This window comes from Lolium perenne, chromosome 2 (genome assembly GCF_019359855.2).
Source record: "Lolium perenne isolate Kyuss_39 chromosome 2, Kyuss_2.0, whole genome shotgun sequence".
Lineage (NCBI taxonomy): Eukaryota > Viridiplantae > Streptophyta > Magnoliopsida > Poales > Poaceae > Lolium > Lolium perenne.
This window is the reverse complement of record NC_067245.2, coordinates 88868013-88886253: the sequence shown is the minus strand read 5'-3', so window position 1 is coordinate 88886253 and position 18241 is coordinate 88868013. Positions and strand designations below refer to the sequence as shown.

The following is an 18241-nucleotide window of genomic DNA, read 5'->3' as shown; positions in this document are numbered from 1 at the left end:
AGCGCCAGAAATCGATCGAATATATATGCCGGAAAGGAAAAAAGCATCCCGATCTCACGGCAGGAATTTTCTGAAGAACTGGTTTGCCCACGGAGGACATGCGAGGTTTGAGCTTCCGGTCGATGGCAGGTGGGTCCGCAATCTCTTCGGCCCACATGCAGTGAGTGGGCGGGGATTGATTTTTCGGGCGGATTCTTTGTAATTTTACCGTTACTCGGTGATCCATTTCCATTTTGGTAGGTAGAGTGATTTCAGGTAAGCCGGCCTATGTTTTCTCTTTTGGGCCAAGAACATTCTCCGAGTCTTCGTTCTTGGCCTCTCTACGTGTAGAGATGGGCTGGGTCGTGACACTCTTCTCCCACCCGAGCCAGTGCTCTCTCTCCTTGCTTATCACTCGTCCTCTCCCGAACCAGTCTGCACATAGGTTGGTAAATCCTATTTTACGCTTCACGCACTGGTTAGCGTTGCGAAGCGTAGGGGTGCTGGCGTGTCAATGGCCACCGGAGAGGAGAATGATGAACGGATGGGAGAAAGATGAGGTGCAGAAGTGGGATGACGACCTTCGTAGAATACAGAGAGGAGGCGATCATGACCGTAGCTGGCAACGATGCGGCTCGCCGTGACGTCGCATGTGGAGGTGAGGGAAAAAACTTAGGGTTAGGGTCGGGTCTGGTAGTGCGGGGTGAGGTGGCCGACTTAGGGCTTAGGGTTCGGGTGCGGTGTAGGTGAGATGGCCGGCGTCGGAGAAGGTGGGTGGTGGGGGGTTTAGAGGTAAGTGGGGGGGCAACGGTGGACCGTTAGAGGCAGTGGAATGAGCAGGGCCGGGCACCGAGGCGTCGCGGGAGCGGCACCGGGCGCGGGTGGCGGAGGCAGGCGGTTGTGGCCGGCGGGCGCGGCGGGGGAATCGACGGAGGAAGAAGAAGAAAGGTGAGGAAGGAAGAATTTGATGCGATGCAGCGTGAAGCGTCAACTAGGGGCACCCACATATTTTTCTCCAACCACGTCACCGCCGGTCTCGACTCCCTCCAGGCGCTTCCCGCCTCCCCGACTACACTCTCGCTCCACGACCACAACTTCGCTACACCAGCGGCCCGATCTCCACCGTCGAGCCTTTCGTCGGTTGTGCCGCTTCCCGAGGTCCACAGTCGTCTCGGACGCCGCTGACTGCCCAAAGAGATCGATGCCTTGTTCTCCGGCAGCCGGCCACCGCCAGGTCGTTGGCCCGAGATTCGACGGCCTGCTGCCATAAGGTGAGTTGAGTTTTTTGTTTTGAGGAAATGTGAATTTAGTTGGGCTGGAAGTTCTCCAATAATGCAGGCTTCAGCTCCCGGCAGGCTCCAAGCTGGCCCAGGAAGCCCAAAAGAGGACCCCGTTATCAGGTTCTCCATTCTTGTTCACCAGCCAGAGCCAGTGGGCTTAGTTGCGGCAATGGCGAGTACATTCGCACTCCGCCTAGGGCCGCGCCTCGCGGCGCCCCCTCCGACGAGGGCGACGAGCGGAGGAGGAGGAGGTAGCCGCCCTCCCAATAGACGAGCGCTGTAAGTGGACCAGACTTGGTTTTCTCTGGCTTTTTTCCGTAGCTCTGTGCTGGGGTGGCCTTCGGGTCTTCGGGAGATGAGGGTAGTGGGCGGCTCGTCAGCTCGAGCTGCGAAGTGCGGGTGTATTTCAACGTACGCGAATCCTAGCGCACGGCCGTAGCTGCAGGATTCGCGGTTAGATTGGATTGGATTGGGTTGTTCGTCCCTTCCGCGTCCGTGCATCTCCCCTCACTCGCAGTCGCAGGCAGTGGTCTGGTCTAGATTAGAAGGCCGTCCTCGGTGTAATCTAAGAATTCCGTTAATTTTTGTTGTACCAAAGAAGCTCCCTGATTTGTTTGTCGTGATTTGGTGATGCAGTTCGAGATACCAAACATAGTTTAAGGGGTAGTTTGACAGATATGAAGTGGTTGAAAATGGTTGTACTGGCGCTGTGCAGCGTATTGTTGAAGAAGCCTTGTTCTGGATTTCTGGAGTTAAGGCAGGACACGGATACATGTTCTGAAGATTCACCTCTGATTCTCTGCATGTTACTGTGTTTGTATATGGTTGTCTTGTTTAGGATACTAGCGCGGAGCCCATGCGTTGCTACAAAAACCACTAAAAAACATGTTCCGAAGATCCATTTCTGATTCTTGACAGATATGAGTTCCTTGTTTATTGGGTGTCTGCTGCACTGATGTGAGTCCCACATGTGAGGATAATTGTATCTGTTTATTTGAGTTTTTTGCAAGATAATTACCCCCACATATATATTATATAAGTAAAAGTAGAGGGAGAGTGAACATTAGTCTGTCAATAATGGGCAATGACCTGCATTTTGCTATGCAGTCATGCTCTTGCATCATGCATAGTAGTGGCTAGGGCCTTCAGCTAGTTTCCGTGGACTGGATATTGGTTTGTCAATACTGTGCAGTGAGCTGCATTGTGCTATACAGTCTTGCTATTGCATCATGCCTAGGCAGTGTGCCTGTATTGTCATGATACTCAGATTCTGCATCATCTTTCCAAGTTGACAATGTATTGTTCAATAAAAGAGCATATCTGCTGCTACCTGTGCTTGAAAGGGGATGCCATTTTTAATTGTGAACCGTCATTTTCTTGGGTCATCTGTGCTGCCTTACATCTATGAGACCATCTCTAGGTGATGTATTATAGGGCACCAAAATACATCACCAAAAAGTGGGGTTTGCATCACCTGTGCAGTTTTTGTTTTCCCAGGTGATGTAAAATGGGGCACCTATGCCACACGAGTGGTGGTGATGGCATGTCAGTCATCCCACCTCCACTCCATCAGAAGTAACTTGCTGATAGGCTTGCTTGCTTGTCTCTCCACACTCTTTACCATCTTGTCTTTGGGGTTTTGAAATATGAAATATAAATTTTATTACATTTTGTATCATTTTGCATGTTTTATATTCTCCATGAAATTCAACTATCTAAGTAAAAAAATTATGAACATTGGATTTCTATGGGCATCGATGTGCCAGTGGGATATTTGAGGAAGATGGTTAAAGTGTATCATTCACATTCTCTCATCAACTTAATCTTTTGGGAGAACTGATTGGTACATGAAACTCATTGTGGTATCAATGATTCAAGTTTTAGCTAACATGATATAAACGAGAGAACAATTAATGATAAGCTGACTCTCCTCTCGTTCTATCCGTCTACATGGTATCGGAGCATACGATTTTCATGTTCACCTAAACTAACAAGCTCTGTTTAAGAGGAAAACGAGCTTAAATGAAGATGATGATTGGGTTTTCTGGTACCATGTAGAAGAATACAAGGAGGCCACATCTTGTCCTTTATTAAATAAGTAGAGTCAAGTAGAAGAGCATTTGACATGTAGTAACAGAAGTAGTGTCGAAGCAAATTAATCCAACTAAATGCTTGAGACAGGGGGGCGGAGCCGCGGAGGAGACAGAGAATGTTTTACCATTGTGCTTCAGTTCTGCATGTTAAGTGCATGTGTTTTATCTAGCTCTGTTTATTAAATGAGTGGAAAGATGAGTGTGCTGACATTGTTCTGTAAGCCTACATGGTTTCTTTGTGGACCATCTTTCTATTCAGTCATACTACCAAACTTTCTTCATCTAGAAGGATAGAGCGACTAGAGAACATTAGGATCGGCCACTTTGCTACCGTATTAGAGAATATAATCGTACCATTTATCTATTGAATAAATACAGAAAGGCACAACTTCAAAACAGTCTAGGCTAAACTAATAGTTCTAGAAGGAGCCTCTGAAGGAAGATTTTTTTCGTGTTAGAGGAAGAAAGCATCGAAATGACTCATGTAAAAGAAGATTTTGACTTGTGTACATTGTCTGGATTTATGTAGGTTTTTCATTCGTTAGCAGCAAATTAAATTGCATTTGTTATGGTCATAGGGTGTCAAAGAAGCCAAACAAGCACCACCATTTGTGGATTAGGAAGGATTCAGCTGGGTCAGGGAAGAAGGCTCTTTGTCTTGTTAATACTGTAAGATACAATACCACTCGGTCATGATGTTTTCATTTCTCCTTGCTCGATGTGCGAAATCAGTTTAACAAAACGGCGTTGTTGGTATTTTATTTTCTCATAAGCATCACTTTTATTTGTAAGGATTTTTTCTTGTTAGCAATGGTATTATTGGGGTTAAAACTAATGTGTTCTCAAACCAGTGTCTGGAACCATCTCTCTTAGGTTTCAAAGCTGCCGAATGAAAAAGAAACTGTTTATGGCGCATTGGATAGGTGGACTGCTTTTGAGCCTGAATTTCCTATTATAGCAGCAGCAAAAGCTTTGGCAATGCTGAAGAAGCGAAGAAAATGGCTACAAATTATCCAGGTAACCTATGATGAACTAATTAATTAATTGCTAGTCTGCCAAGATCACAGCAATTTCCTCTTGAGAGTTATGTTCAGCAAGCTCGTTTTCTCACTGACCTGTGAATTTTGAATGGTTTCACAGGTAACCAAGTGGTTGATGAGTAAAGGTCAGGTGATGACATGGACAACATACGATACACTGTTGTTGGCTCTTTTTATGGATGGAAGGGTAGATGAGGTTGAGTCAATATGGAACACTATCATACAAACTTATACACGCTCAGTGCCCAAGAAGTTGTTCTCTCGGATGATCCAGATTTACAACGCGCGCCATCTTCCAGACAAAGTTTTGGAGGTTAAATTTTACTTTTTTTTCTTACTTATCTCGAAGATTTAGGCAACCTTGAGCTCTTAACATATTCGCCGCAGTTTTAATTTTGGTTATAAGAGTCATTTGCTGTAGTCTTAATGGGTCATTCATCAAGCTACCCGAGTTTCTTAATATTCCACCGTACCTGTTGACCGTTAGGTGAATGATCGGTGATATTAAATGCAAGTCAACATGTGCTTTAATGCTGAAATGTAATTAAGTGCAGTCTAGCTTTTTGGTCAGAGTTGAAACCTTAACTTTCTCCTCCCGAATTTCAGATATACGGTGACATGGAGGAATTAGGGGTACATCCAGATGAGGATACAACAAGAAGGATCGGACGAGCATTTGCAGCCTCCGGCCAGGAAGATAAGCAAAAGCCTGTCCTTGAGAAATACTTGAAGAAGTGGAAGTACATCCATTTCAACGGAGAGCGTGTTCGGGTGAAGAGGGCAGGACCTTTGGCATAGTAACCGTTGTGTGAATAGCTTGGGCCGAACAGTAGGAATATCGCCTCATCTGGACATATGCAAGTGATATCTTCTTCCGAGGTCCTATGTGAGCATGCCAGATGGAACGAGGTGTGAAATTGTAATGCTCTCTAGACACATATACAGGGTGTCAAACAGCTAACATGCTAATGATTTTGGTGTCAAAACATGTACTCCCCCTCCATCTAAAAATAGGTGTCTTAGTTTAGTCTAGACGGACAAACTGTGATGTTTTAAACTGGTATTTCTTCAGCAGCGCATCCTGGCGGTGATTTTAGTCATGTTTGCCCTGATGCCTGCTCACAGCCTGGCTGGCTTTACCATTATCGTTGTCTGGTCTTGTGTGCGTCCTGCTCCTGCCTGAGAGCCACACAGCGACACAGGGACCATGATCCCCGTTGCTGATATTTTTCATCTGACAGCTACTCACCATGTCATGTGTGTGTACTTTCAACTTGGCTGATGTTCGACGGCTGCTCTGTTGCGGAGACCACATGCGAGTTTAGCACCAGATGGTTCACGGAAAACACAAACAACGGCATTGCTAGTTTCTGGAAATGAAAACTTGCGACTCAAAAATTAACATGAGGCGCTGGCTGGGTGGCTCACGCTGGAGGCGACAAACCTGAAACTTCCGGAACTATACACATCCGTGGACGCGGGCCACCGGCCGTGCGCGGCGCTGGTTCGCTGCTTCATCCGGCTGGCTCCAACGCCACAGGTTGCACAAATGGATGGATGGGGAAGTCTAGAAAGTTCATACTCCCTTGGTCAATGTAATGATGTCTAAACTTTGTCAAGATTTGCATGTACCTATATACCCTAAAATACGTCGTCTAGATATATGTAAATTTAGATAAAGTTGTTGCATCCTTTTGTGAACAAAAAAATCCTATATGTTCTATGCGTTTTACATTTTTTCTATTTTCCTACCATTATATCTTGTAGTCCTATGGTCTAAAGAGGCCCCGAACGCATATGGAACAGTTATGTTCACCTGCGGAAATTATACTTTACAAACGACCGTGTGCGATGAATTAAGCAAAGGCAGGACATTCGGATGTTATGGTGGAGAAGGTGGCCGATGCAAGTCATGAACGAGGTGAAACTATGGCAAGGGAGGACGATAGATAGGTTGTGCCAAAGAAGGGACATTCATCCCTAGAAGAAGGAGAGATAGGATATCGACACCGGTAGCAAGCGTGGAAATTTAGGGTAACTAAAAGTAGGAAGAGGAAGTTAGAGCGGCATGGGGCAACACATGGTGGGGCCAAGGGGATGGATGGATAGGAAGAGGTGCTCAAGGGACAAAGATGAGAAACGACAAGCTTGGTGTCGTGAATTTCGTTTTACTTTCAAGCCCGATGAATATGGCTCTTTTCATACACTGCTATTAACTCTTACATAGTTGGCTTTAACGGTGTGTTTGGACACTGCGCCCTATAGTCAGCTAAATAATTGGCAACAAACCAAAACAGGTAGGAGGATATTTGGCATGACCATTTTTTTTGGTAAGGTGAGCTGGGATTCAAACCAAACAGGCCCTACCTTTGTTTGGTATGTCCCCAGAATTATTTTGTTTCCTATGTGCTAAAAGGAAAGCACATCACATCACACGATTTTGCTCGTGCATCGCACGATGTGCTAATTCCTCGGGGTATTTTTTTTGGTATGACCCCTTAATTATTGGCATCTCCTTCCATTGAAACCGATCCGATGGGATCCTATTCCAACTGGACCACGCGGTTCTGATTTCTGATCACTAGGAAACTCATCCCTGGGCCCACCGGTCAGTCTCCGAAGGGTACCAAAAACATCCGCCCACGCCGGCCCCGTCCCCGTTATTTAATCGGCCGCCCCCTCAGTCCTCGCCCCCACAACCCCTGCACATCGGCACTGCACACGGCCGTCGCAGAGCCTTCGCGTCGCCGCCGGGACTCCTCCTCCGCCGAGAGACATGGCCGGCGCGGGGGACGACGCGGGGATGGACGAGGTCCAGAGGCGCCTCATGTTCGACGACGAGTGAGCGCCCGCCCGAATCCTACTCTCTCTCTCTGCCCCGCCTCTTTCTGAACTTGTCGTTATTTAAGTAAGTTCAGCTTTTTTCGTCAGCGTTGTGACGAGATGCGCGCATCTCGGGTTTCACCTTCTGATTTGCTTGGTTCTCCGTTGGATCTCGTTGTGACCAGAGCCGGTCAAGGGTGGGTCTGGCGATTTTGAATTTGAATGCTGGGCCGTGGACCCGTATTCGTGTGATGACTTGCATCTGTGTTTTCCGGGGAATATCGATCTCCTCCTATATATATGCTGTAGGAGTGCGCCAGCCCGGAAAATCAGGGCATGCCATTGCGGTGCGACGAGGACACTGTGTTAGTATGCGTGTTTGGCTGAAAGTAGTACAGTATAGCAAGGTACCAGGAAGAGACATCTAGCTGGCGACCCCTTTTAGGACTGCCTGGTTGGTCATAAATATACATCTTGTTTTAGACGACAAGCAGCCAGCCTAGCTTTTGTGCAATTAAAAGTTGCCTAAATTCTTAATGTCCAAAAAAAGTATGATCTGAGCTGGTGCTTTACAAGTTCCTTTGAAGCGGTACGAATCCAAAATAAATAGCAAATTACGAGCAGTCCAGGTTTTGGTTGGAATGCGCCGGGGATGCGTTTTCTCTACAAGTCTTTGATACATACAAGGAGCTCACGGCTCCCAATTCTATATTGTGCGGAACTGATAAACAACATTCAGATCTTAGTAAATCGCAGTTGGGTTAGGGACAAACGCCATAGATCCCCAAATGTTCCAGAAACCTTGCAAGTTTCTTTGCATTTTTGCTGTCAGTTATTAGGTATGCTATATTTATTGCTGGTGCTTCAGAAGATAAAAGTTTCATGCGCAGATCTGAGAAGGAGACTTTTCCTTTTATTATTTTCGTGTAGACTAACCTATGTTGTGTTATTATTACACAAATATATATACTAAATGTAATGGCGCCTTTTGCTTTAGCAGCCACTTAATCATTTGCTTTTCTCAAAACTGCAAGGAACAGCATTAATGAGTTCAGATTTGCAATCTTGTCTGCAGCTTAGCAAGTTTGACTAGACTTGTTTCACGTAATCAAGATATGCCGCCTTAGGTCTAGTTGCTCCGTTAGTCTATTTGTCTCATGTGCGTATGTAACCTTAATAAACATATTTGGACTTGCTTAACTGTAAACATGACGTCTTCTTAATTTACTCCGTCTGTGGGTATTTAAGGCATCTACTAACGGTTTTGTATGCTGTGCTTGGATTATCATTTCACAGATGCATTTTGGTAGATGAAGAGGACAACGTTGTCGGCCATGAATCAAAATATACCTGTAAGTTCAATTCTGTTGTCATGTGGCTATTTTGGTAAACTATCTTTTGTTGATGTTGCCTTAGTTCAATCGCTGGCACAGTATGACCTGTCTTTTTCATGCCATGTAGGCCATCTGATGGAAAAGATTGAAACTTTGAACCTGCTCCACAGGGCTTTCAGTGTATTCCTTTTCAATTCAAAATATGAGCTGCTACTTCAGGTTTGGAGAAGTTAATTATTTAGCACTTACTGTTTTTTCCTTATTATATCCACTTGGCAAAGGTTGTAGACTTCTAGTGATTGGGTCCTATCCAACTCTACCCATAAGTCAACATTTTTTACTGAAAGCACCAGGTTGTTCCGGTAGCTAGTACCAGGGGAAAAAATCCAGCTGGACATTGGGTTTTTGCCTTGGAAACATAGAAATAACAAACCTTGTGTTGCTGACCAGTGTGCATTACTTCATATTTTGAAACATGTAAACGTTATATAGTTAGCTCTGAAGCTGCATTGGAATCTTTGGCTCCTCGTAACCTGTAGACTGTATGGAATTACAGTTACATATTACATGATAGATTTGCTACCTCCTGAAATAGAAATACTGAGTGCTGTCAGTTAAGTGTCTCGTCACGACTTAAGAGCATTAAGTGTCTTGGGTAGAAAATTCTGAGATAACAGAAGTATTAACTCTAATTTGTACTTCGCAGAAGTAAGGCGAAAATAGGGTTATCTGTAAAGTTGAAAACAAAACAGAACATCGGGTAGAAAAAAATGTCTGGAACATTTCTTTCCTTCCACCTCCGTACATAATTAATAGCTGCTATAACTTTGCCAGCTTGACTTGACTGAATTTCGTGAAGAGACTGAGACATGTACCTATCTCTGCTTAGCCCACTCACGTTGCTTACAGCTGCATGATAACAATGCCTTTGCCTAGCTGAAATTGATAGGGCCTACTCAGCATTTCTGACTGTAATATGGTTCAAAATCTTCTTAGAATCCTCTCGTTACAGTATCTTCTTTGCTATTTGAAACTTAGTTCATTTTGTCAAATATCCTTTCTGATGATAACAATCTTTTGGTTGAACATTCTTTCCATTATTTCAGTATCACATTATTCTTTAAAAGAAAATCTGCTAAGTAGCTTTGTACTCTTGCAGCAAAGATCTAAAACAAAGGTGACGTTTCCTCTAGTATGGACCAACACCTGCTGCAGCCATCCTCTATACCGTGAATCTGAACTTATTCAGGAAAACTTCCTTGGTATGTGTCATAGTACTAGGAGAGTCAATGCTTCTTCCATGCCTTACTCTGTTTCCCTTGCACTTAGCAATTTCTCGTTCTCCAGGTGTTAGAAATGCTGCTCAGAGGAAGCTCCTCGATGAGCTGGGCATCCCAGCTGAAGATGTGCCAGTTGACCAATTCACCCCTCTTGGTCGGATGCTTTACAAGGCCCCATCTGATGGAAAATGGGGTGAACATGAGTGTAAGTCGTCGTCGCGGCCTGACACATCACTTAACTGTATCTGCTTAGTTCCGTTACTGTAAACACATCACGTTTAACTGGAAATGCAAGTTGTGACAGAGATACCACCCCGTGCTAACATCTGTTTTTCTCATCCTCAGTGGACTACCTGCTGTTCATCGTCAGAGATGTGACAGTGCTACCGAACCCAGACGAAGTGGCTGACGTGAAGTACGTTAGCCGTGAGCAGCTACAGGAGCTCATCCGGCAGGCGGACGCCGGTGAGGGTGGCGTGAAGCTGTCTCCATGGTTCAGGCTGGTGGTGGACAACTTCCTCATGGGTTGGTGGGAGCACCTTGAGAAAGGCACGCTCGAGGAGGCCGTGGACATGAAGACTATCCACAAGCTGAAGTAAGGAATGGAGCACATGCCGTTCCGTGGCTGCTCCAGCGTTCTCTCATCAAACTTTCTTGTATGTTGAATCAGTAAAGAATTTATCCACAGCTAGATTTTTGTTCAACCGGTGCTTAAACATCAACGTCGCATTGGCTTATGATGGCCCCTTTGGCCCTTTGTATTCTCTGCATTACATATTTACATGTACCAAACTGATGATGAACGATGATGATGATGATGATGATGATGATGATGATGATGATGGAATCATGTGTAAGCTTTCATGTTTGCAATAGGCTTTCCTGTGGCAGGCGGCCTGCGACGGACTTGATCGCGCTCTGTGAGCGACTGGTTCAAAGTAATTTGGCTTGTGCAGCCTGAAAACAGAGCATAAAAAATTGCAAATTCAACATATAACTTTATAAAGAACTTACTAATCTTATGAGAAAAATCGTTCCCATCACAAGTTTGCACTCTTATCCAGATATCACGGAAACGTTTGACTATAAAAGTTGGACTATGCATAGTTATACATATCACAATCCATCATGTGAATATAATACTACATCTGACTAAAAATCATCATGTGAATACAATAATAGAATACACAGAAAAACAACACTTCTTTGTCTTATCACCATATCTGTTGATCACTTGTGGCGCTGATGCCTTGTTGACTATGTGCCATCTCGGAATGTTAGACTTTGTTTGATTTCGTTTCAATATAAAATGAAACCCATGAGCTACTTGTGGAGACCCGCTCGATTAGTTTCTTAGGTTTCTCAGAGCTGCTTATAGAGTAGTGCGTGCGTGCGTTTATAGAGGTAAATGTATGTATGTATTTGTGAGCATCTATGGCTGTCATGTATTTCGAAAAAAAAAACTGATGGCAACACATCTCACACAAACTAGACAATATCATCCGGGACGTAGGCAGGAGAAACATGAGAAGGCAACCATGAGGCTCCTAAAACCCATTGATACGTCTCCAACGTATCTATAATTTCTTATGTTCCATGCTAGTTTTATGACAATACCTACATGTTTTATTCACACTTTATAATGTTTTTATGCATTTTCTGGGACTAACTTATTAACAAGATGCCATAGTGTCAGTTCCTGTTTTCTGCTGTTTTTGATTTCAGAAAAGCTAGTTTACAAATATTCTCGAAATTGGACGAAACAAAAGCCCACGGCCCTACTTTCCACGGAGTGTTCTAGAAGACCGAAGAAGAGTCGAGGAAGGCCAGCAGGGGGCCCACACCATAGGGCGACGCGGCAGTGGGCCCCCCGCGCCGACATGTGGGGAGGGAGACCCCTGGCTCCCCCGACGCTGCCCCTTCGCCTATTTATTCCTTCGTCCCCGAAAACCCTAACACGGAGAACCAGAATACCATAACAGTTTCAGAGACGCCGCCGCCGTCAACCCTAACTCGGGGAGTTCAGGAGATCTTCTCCGGCACCCTGCCGGAGAGGGGAATCATCACCGGAGGGCTCTACATCACCATGCCCGCCTCCGGACTGATGCGTGAGTAGTTCATCCTTGGACTACGGGTCCATAGCAGTAGCTAGATGGTTGTCTTCTCCTATTGTGCCATCATGTTTAGATCTTGTGAGCTGCCTATCATGATCAAGATCATCTATTTGTAATGCTACATGTTGTGTTTGTTGGGATCCGATGAAGATGGAATACTATGTCAAGTTGATTATTGATCTATCATATATGTGTTATTTATGATCTTGCATGCTCTCCGTTGCTAGTAGAGGCTCTGGCCAAGTTGATACTTGTAACTCCAAGAAGGAGTATTTATGCTAGATAGTGGGTTCATGTCTCCATTGAATCTGGGGGAGTGACAGCAACCCCTAAGGTTGTGGATGTGCTGTTGCCACTAGGGATAAAACATCAATGCTTTGTCTAAGGATGTTTGTATTGTTTACATTACGCACAGTACTTAATGCAATTGTCTATTGTTTGCAACTTAATACTGGAAGGGGTGCGGATGCTAACCCGAAGGTGGACTTTTTAGGCATAGATGCATGCTGGATGGCGGTCTATGTTCTTTGTCGTAATGCCCTAAGTAAATCTCATAGTAGTCATCATGATATGTATGTGCATTGTTATGCCCTCTCTATTTGTCAATTGCCCAACTGTAATTTGTTCACCCAACATGTTATTTATCTTATTGGAGAGACACCACTAGTGAACTGTGGACCCCGGTCCATTCTTTTACATCTGAAATACAACCTACTGCAATCATTGTTCTCTTTTGTTTTCTGCAAGCAAACATCATCTTCCACACCATACGTTTAATCCTTTGTTTTCAGCAAGCCGGTGAGATTGACAACCTCACTGTTAAGTTGGGGCAAAGTAGTTTGATTGTGTTGTGCAGGTTCCACGTTGGCACCGGAATCCCTGGTGTTGCGCCGCACTACACTCCTTCACCAACAACTTTCACGTGGTCTTCATCTCCTACTGGTTAGATAACCTTGGTTTCTTACTGAGGGAAAACTCGCTGTTGTACTCATCATACCTTCCTCTTGGGGTTCCCAACGGACGTGTGCTTTACCGTCACAAGCAGCTACTTTTCTGGCGCCGTTGCCGGGGAGATCAAGACACGCTGCAAGGGGAGTCTCTCACACCCAATCTCTTTACTTTGTTTATTGTCTTGCTTTATTTTATTTTCTGTCTTGTTTGCTTTCTTTATATCAAAAACACACAAAAATTAGTTACTTGTTTTACTTTATTTAATTCGGTTTTGCTTTATTATTGCTAAAATGAGTACTCCTGAGAACACTAAGTTGTGTGACTTCACTAGCACAAATAATAATGATTTCATATGCACTCCTATTGCTCCATCTGCTACTACAGCAGAATTTTATGAAATTAAACCTGTTTTACTAAATCTTGTTATGAGAGAGCAATTTTCTGGTGTTAGTACTGATGATGCTGCTGCCCATCTTAATAATTTTGTTGAACTTTGTGAAATGCAAAAGTATAAGGATATAGTTGGGGATATTATAAAACTGAAATTGTTTCCTTTCTCCTTGAGAGGAAGAGCTAAAGATTGGTTGCTATCTTTGCCTAAAAATAGTATTAGTTCATGTACTAAATGTAAAGATGCTTTCATTGGAAAATATTATCCTCCTGCTAAAATTATATCTTTGAGAAGTAGCATTATGAATTTTAAGCAATTGGATAATGAACATGTTGCCCAAGCATGGGAGAGAATGAAATCTTTGGTAAAGAATTGCCCTACCCATGGACTAACTACTTGGATGATCATCCAAACCTTTTATGCAGGATTAAATTTTTCTTCAAGGAACCTATTGGATTCAGCTGCTGGAGGTACTTTTATGTCCATCGCTTTGGGTGCTGCAACAAAGCTTCTTGATGATATGATGCTCAACTACTCTGAATGGCACACTGAAAGGACTCCTCAAGGTAAGAAGGTAAATTCTGTTGAAGAAACCTCTTCCTTGAGTGATAAGATTGATGTTATTATGTCTATGCTTGTTAATGGTAAATCTCATGTTGATCCTAATAATGTTCCTTTAGCTTCATTGGTTGCTCAAGAAGAGCATGTTGATGTGAACTTCATTAAAAATAATAATTTCAACAACAATGCTTATAGGAATAATTTTGGTAACAACAACTATAGGCCATATCCTTCTAATAGTGGTAATGGTTATGGTAATTCTTACAACAATAGTAGGAGTGTACCCTCTGATCTTGAAGTCATGCTTAAAGAATTTATTAATACACAAACTGCTTTTAACAAATCTGTTGAGGAAAAGTTTAGTAAAATTGATGTTCTTGCTTCTAAGGTTGATAGTCTTGCTCTTGATGTTGATCTTTTGAAACTGAAAGTTATGCCTAATGAAGTTAAAGATACTAAGTCATTTTCTACAGCAAATGCTATCCAAGTTCGAATTAATGACAATATTAGAATGATGTCTGAATTGCATGCTAGGTGAGAAAGAGAAGAAAAACTTGCTAAAGAGAATAATATAGCTAGAGTTTGGACTGGTACCACCACTAGTAATGTTGATGCTTCACATGTTGCTAAACCTCCTACTATCAATGGTAAAATAATTGGTATTGGCAATATTTCTACTTCTAATACAAAGCTTGCAAAATTGCCTGAAACTGCTGAAACTGTTTGTGATAAAAGTGCTGAAATTTTTCAAAGTGTTGGGGACAATGGTCCCATTGTTTAGATCATAATGGTTTTGATTTTGATAATTGTCATATTTCTAAAGTTATTAAGTTCTTGCAAAAACTTACTAGAAGTCCTAATGCTAGTTCTATAAACTTGACCTTTACAAAACATATTACAAATGCTCTCATTAAAGCTAGGGAAGAGGAATTAAAACTTGAAGCTTCTATACCTAGGAAGTTGGAAGATGGTTGGGAGCCCATCATTAAAATGAAGCTCAATGATTTTGATTGTAATGCTTTATGTGATCTTGGTGCAAGTATTTCTGTTATGCCTAAGAAACTTTATGATATGCTTGACTTGCCACCTTTGGAATGTTGTTATTTGGATGTTAATCTTGCTGATAATTCTATAAAGAAACCTTTGGGGAGAATTGATAATGTTCACATTACAGTTAACAATAACCTTGTCCCCGTTGATTTTTTTGTTTTGGATATTGAATACAAAGCATCTTGTCCTATTGTTTTGGGAAGACACTTTCTTCGAACCGTTGGTGCTATTATTGATATGAAAGAAGGAATATTAAATATCAATTCCCTCTTAAGAAAGGTATGGAACACTTCCCTAGAAAGAGAATGAAGATGCCTTTTGATTCTATTATTAGAACAAATTATGATGTTGATGCTTCTTCTCTTGATATTACTTGATTTTCACTTTGTGCGCCTAGCTGAAAGGCGTTAAAGAAAAGCGCTTATGGGAGACAACCCATTATTTTATTTCTGCAAAAAAAAATTATATTTGAGTCAAGGTGCTTGTTACTACTGTAGCAATACCTTTGTATCTTTATTTTCTTGCATTGTTGTGCCAAGTAAAGTCTTTGATAGAAAGTTGATACTAGATTTGGATTTCTGCGCAGAAACAGATTTTTAGCTGTCACGAATTTGAGTTTTTCTCTCTGTAGAAGAATATAAAAATTCTGAAACAAATCAACTTTCGTTCAACTGGAGCTTTTCGATCTGAGCATGTTAAGTGCCTCGAAAAAAATCGTCTTTACGGACTGTTCTGTTTTGACAGATTCCGCCTTTTATTTCGCATTGCCTCTTTTGCTGTGTTTGAGTGGATTTCTTTGCTCCATTAAATTTTAGTAGCCTTGGGTAATGTCCAGAAGTGTTGGGAATGATTTTTTCCTTGCTGAACATGTGAATTTTTGATTATGCACTAACCCTCTAATGAGATTGCTTTGAGTTTGGTGTGAAGGAAGTTTTCAAGGATCAAGAGAGGAGGATGATATAATATGATCAAGAAGAGTGAAAAGTTTAAGCTTGGGGATGCCCCCGTGGTTCATCCTGCATATTTCAAGAAGACTCAAGCGTCTAAGCTTGGGGATGCCCAAGGCATCCCCTTCTTCATCAAACTTATCAGGTCACCTCTAGTGAAACTATATTTTAATTCCGTCACATCTTATGTGCTTTACTTGGAGCGTCCGTGTGCTTTTATTTTCGTTTTGTTATTTTAGTTTTCTGAATAAATCGGATCCTAACATGCTTGTGTGGGAGAGAGACACGCTCCGCTTTTTCATTTGAACACTTGTGTTCTTCGTTTTATTTTTCATGATCATGACGAAAGCTGAAAGCCGCAGCACTTATTGTTATTTGGTTGGAAACAGAAAATGCTTCATGTGGTAATTGGTATATTGTCTTGAATAATTTGATACTTGGCAATTGTTTTGATCTCTCAAGTAGATCATGTTTAAGCTCTTGCATCATGTAGTTTAAACCTATTAGTGGAGAACTACCGTAGAGCTTGTTGAAATTTGGTTTGCATGATTGGTCTCTCTAAGGTCTAGATATTTTCTGGTAAAAGTGTTTAAGCAACAAGGAAGACAGTGTAGAGTCTTATAATGCTTGCAATATGTTCTTGTGTAAGTTTTGCTGTAGCGGTTTATACTTGTGTTTGCTTCAAACAACCTTGCTAGCCAAAGCCTTGTACTGAGAGGGAATGCTTCTCGTGCATCCAAAACCTTGAGCCAAAACCTATGCCATTTGTGTCCACCATAACTACCTACTATGTGGTATTTTTCTGCCATTCCAAGTAAATACTTCATGTGCTACCTTTAAATAATTCAAAACTTTATTACTCCTTATTTGTGTCAATGTTTTATAGCTCATGAGGAAGTATGTGGTGTTTTATCTTTCAATCTTGTTGGGCAGACTTTCACCAATGGACTAGTGGCATATACATCCGCTTATCCAATAATTTTGCAAAAAGAGCTGGCAACGGGGTGCCCAGCCCCAATTAATTAACTTTCATTAATAATTCTCTTCACATGTTTTGCCCTGATTTATCAGTAAGCAACTTAATTTTGCAATAGACACTCATCCATGGTATGTGAAATGTTGGAAGGCACCCGAGGATTCGGTTAGCTATGGCTTGTGAAAGCAAAAGGTTGGGAGGAGTGTCATCTATAAATAAAACTAAAATACATGTGTAAACAAAAGAGAAGATGGATGATCTACCTTGCTGGTAGAGATAACGTCCTTCATGAGAGCCGCTCTTTGAAAGTCTGTTTGACAAGGGGGTTAGAGTGCCCACTACCATTCGTTGACAACAACAAACACCTCTCAAAACTTTATTTTTATGCTCTCTATATGATTTCAAAACTTGAAAAGCTCTAGCACATGATTTAATCCCTGCTTCCCTCTGCGAAGGACCTTTCTTTTACTTTATGTTGAGTCAGTTTACCTACTTCTTTCTATCTTAGAAGCAAACACTTGTGTCAACTGTGTGCACTGATTCTTACATGCTTACTTATTACACTTATTATATTACTTTGTGTTGACAATTATCCATGAGATATGCATGTTGAAAGTTGAAAGCAATTGCTGAAACTTAAATCTTCCTTTGTGTTGTTTCAAAACCTTTTATTAAGAATCTATTGCTTTATGAGTTAACTCTTATGCAAGACTTTTTGATGCTTGTCTTGAAAGTACTATTCATGAAAAGTTTTTGCTATATGATTCAGTTGTTTAGTCATTATCTTTTTGTTAGCAAACTATAGACCATTGCTTTGAGTCACTTCATTCATCTCATATGCTTTACAATAGTATTGATCAAGATTATGTTGGTAGCATGTCACTTCAGAAATTATTCTTTTTATCGTTTACCTACTCGAGGGCGAGTAGGAACTAAGCTTGGGGATGCTTGATACGTCTCCAACGTATCTATAATTTCTTATGTTCCATGCTAGTTTTATGACAATACCTACATGTTTTATTCACACTTTATAATGTTTTTATGCATTTTCTGGAACTAACCTATTAACAAGATGCCACAGTGCCAGTTCCTGTTTTCTGCTGTTTTTGATTTCAGAAAAGCTAGTTTACAAATATTCTCGGAATTGTACGAAACAAAAGCTCACGGCCCTATTTTCCACGGAGTGTTCCAGAAGACCGAAGAAGAGTCGAGGAAGGCCAGCAGGGGGCCCACACCATAGGGCGGCGCGACAGTGGGTCCCCCCGCGCCGACATGTGGGGAGGGAGCCCCCTGGCTCCCCGGACGCTGCCCCTTCGCCTATTTATTCCTTCATCCCCGAAAACCCTAACACGGAGAACCAGAATACCAGAACAGTTTCAGAGACGCCGCCGCCATCAACCCTAACTCGGGGGGTTCAGGAGA

At 42.4% G+C, this 18241-nt stretch overlaps 2 protein-coding genes across 2 annotated transcripts; both read left to right on the top strand.

Annotated features, from left to right (window-relative positions):
• Positions 1–1393: 1393 nt before the first annotated feature.
• LOC127333199 (pentatricopeptide repeat-containing protein At4g18975, chloroplastic) lies at positions 1394–5449 on the top strand. The gene is made up of 5 exons (XM_051359539.2): positions 1394–1538; positions 3931–4021; positions 4226–4374; positions 4498–4705; positions 4999–5449. The coding sequence occupies exons 1-5, from the start codon at positions 1429–1431 to the stop codon at positions 5188–5190; spliced, it is 750 nt and encodes a 249-aa protein (XP_051215499.1). The 5' UTR covers positions 1394–1428; the 3' UTR covers positions 5191–5449.
• Positions 5450–7065: 1616 nt separating this feature from the next.
• On the top strand, positions 7066–10650 carry LOC127333198 (isopentenyl-diphosphate Delta-isomerase I-like). The gene is made up of 6 exons (XM_051359538.2): positions 7066–7233; positions 8512–8567; positions 8677–8768; positions 9709–9811; positions 9897–10034; positions 10175–10650. Exons 1-6 carry the CDS (start codon positions 7169–7171, stop codon positions 10426–10428), a joined length of 708 nt encoding a protein of 235 aa, XP_051215498.1. The 5' UTR covers positions 7066–7168; the 3' UTR covers positions 10429–10650.
• Positions 10651–18241: the final 7591 nt, after the last annotated feature.

Bases quoted from the DNA above. Each gene is read 5' to 3' on its own strand.
- LOC127333198 (XM_051359538.2), top strand. From the start codon at position 7,169: ATGGCCGGCGCGGGGGACGACGCGGGGATGGACGAGGTCCAGAGGCGC. The intron at 8,568-8,676 runs GTAAGTTCAATT...CATGCCATGTAG, and splicing joins CCATGAATCAAAATATACCT to GCCATCTGATGGAAAAGATT. The intron at 10,035-10,174 runs GTAAGTCGTCGT...TCTCATCCTCAG, and splicing joins AAAATGGGGTGAACATGAGT to TGGACTACCTGCTGTTCATC.
- LOC127333199 (XM_051359539.2), top strand. From the start codon at position 1,429: ATGGCGAGTACATTCGCACTCCGCCTAGGGCCGCGCCTCGCGGCGCCC. The intron at 4,022-4,225 runs GTAAGATACAAT...CATCTCTCTTAG, and splicing joins CTCTTTGTCTTGTTAATACT to GTTTCAAAGCTGCCGAATGA. The intron at 4,706-4,998 runs GTTAAATTTTAC...CCCGAATTTCAG, and splicing joins TTCCAGACAAAGTTTTGGAG to ATATACGGTGACATGGAGGA.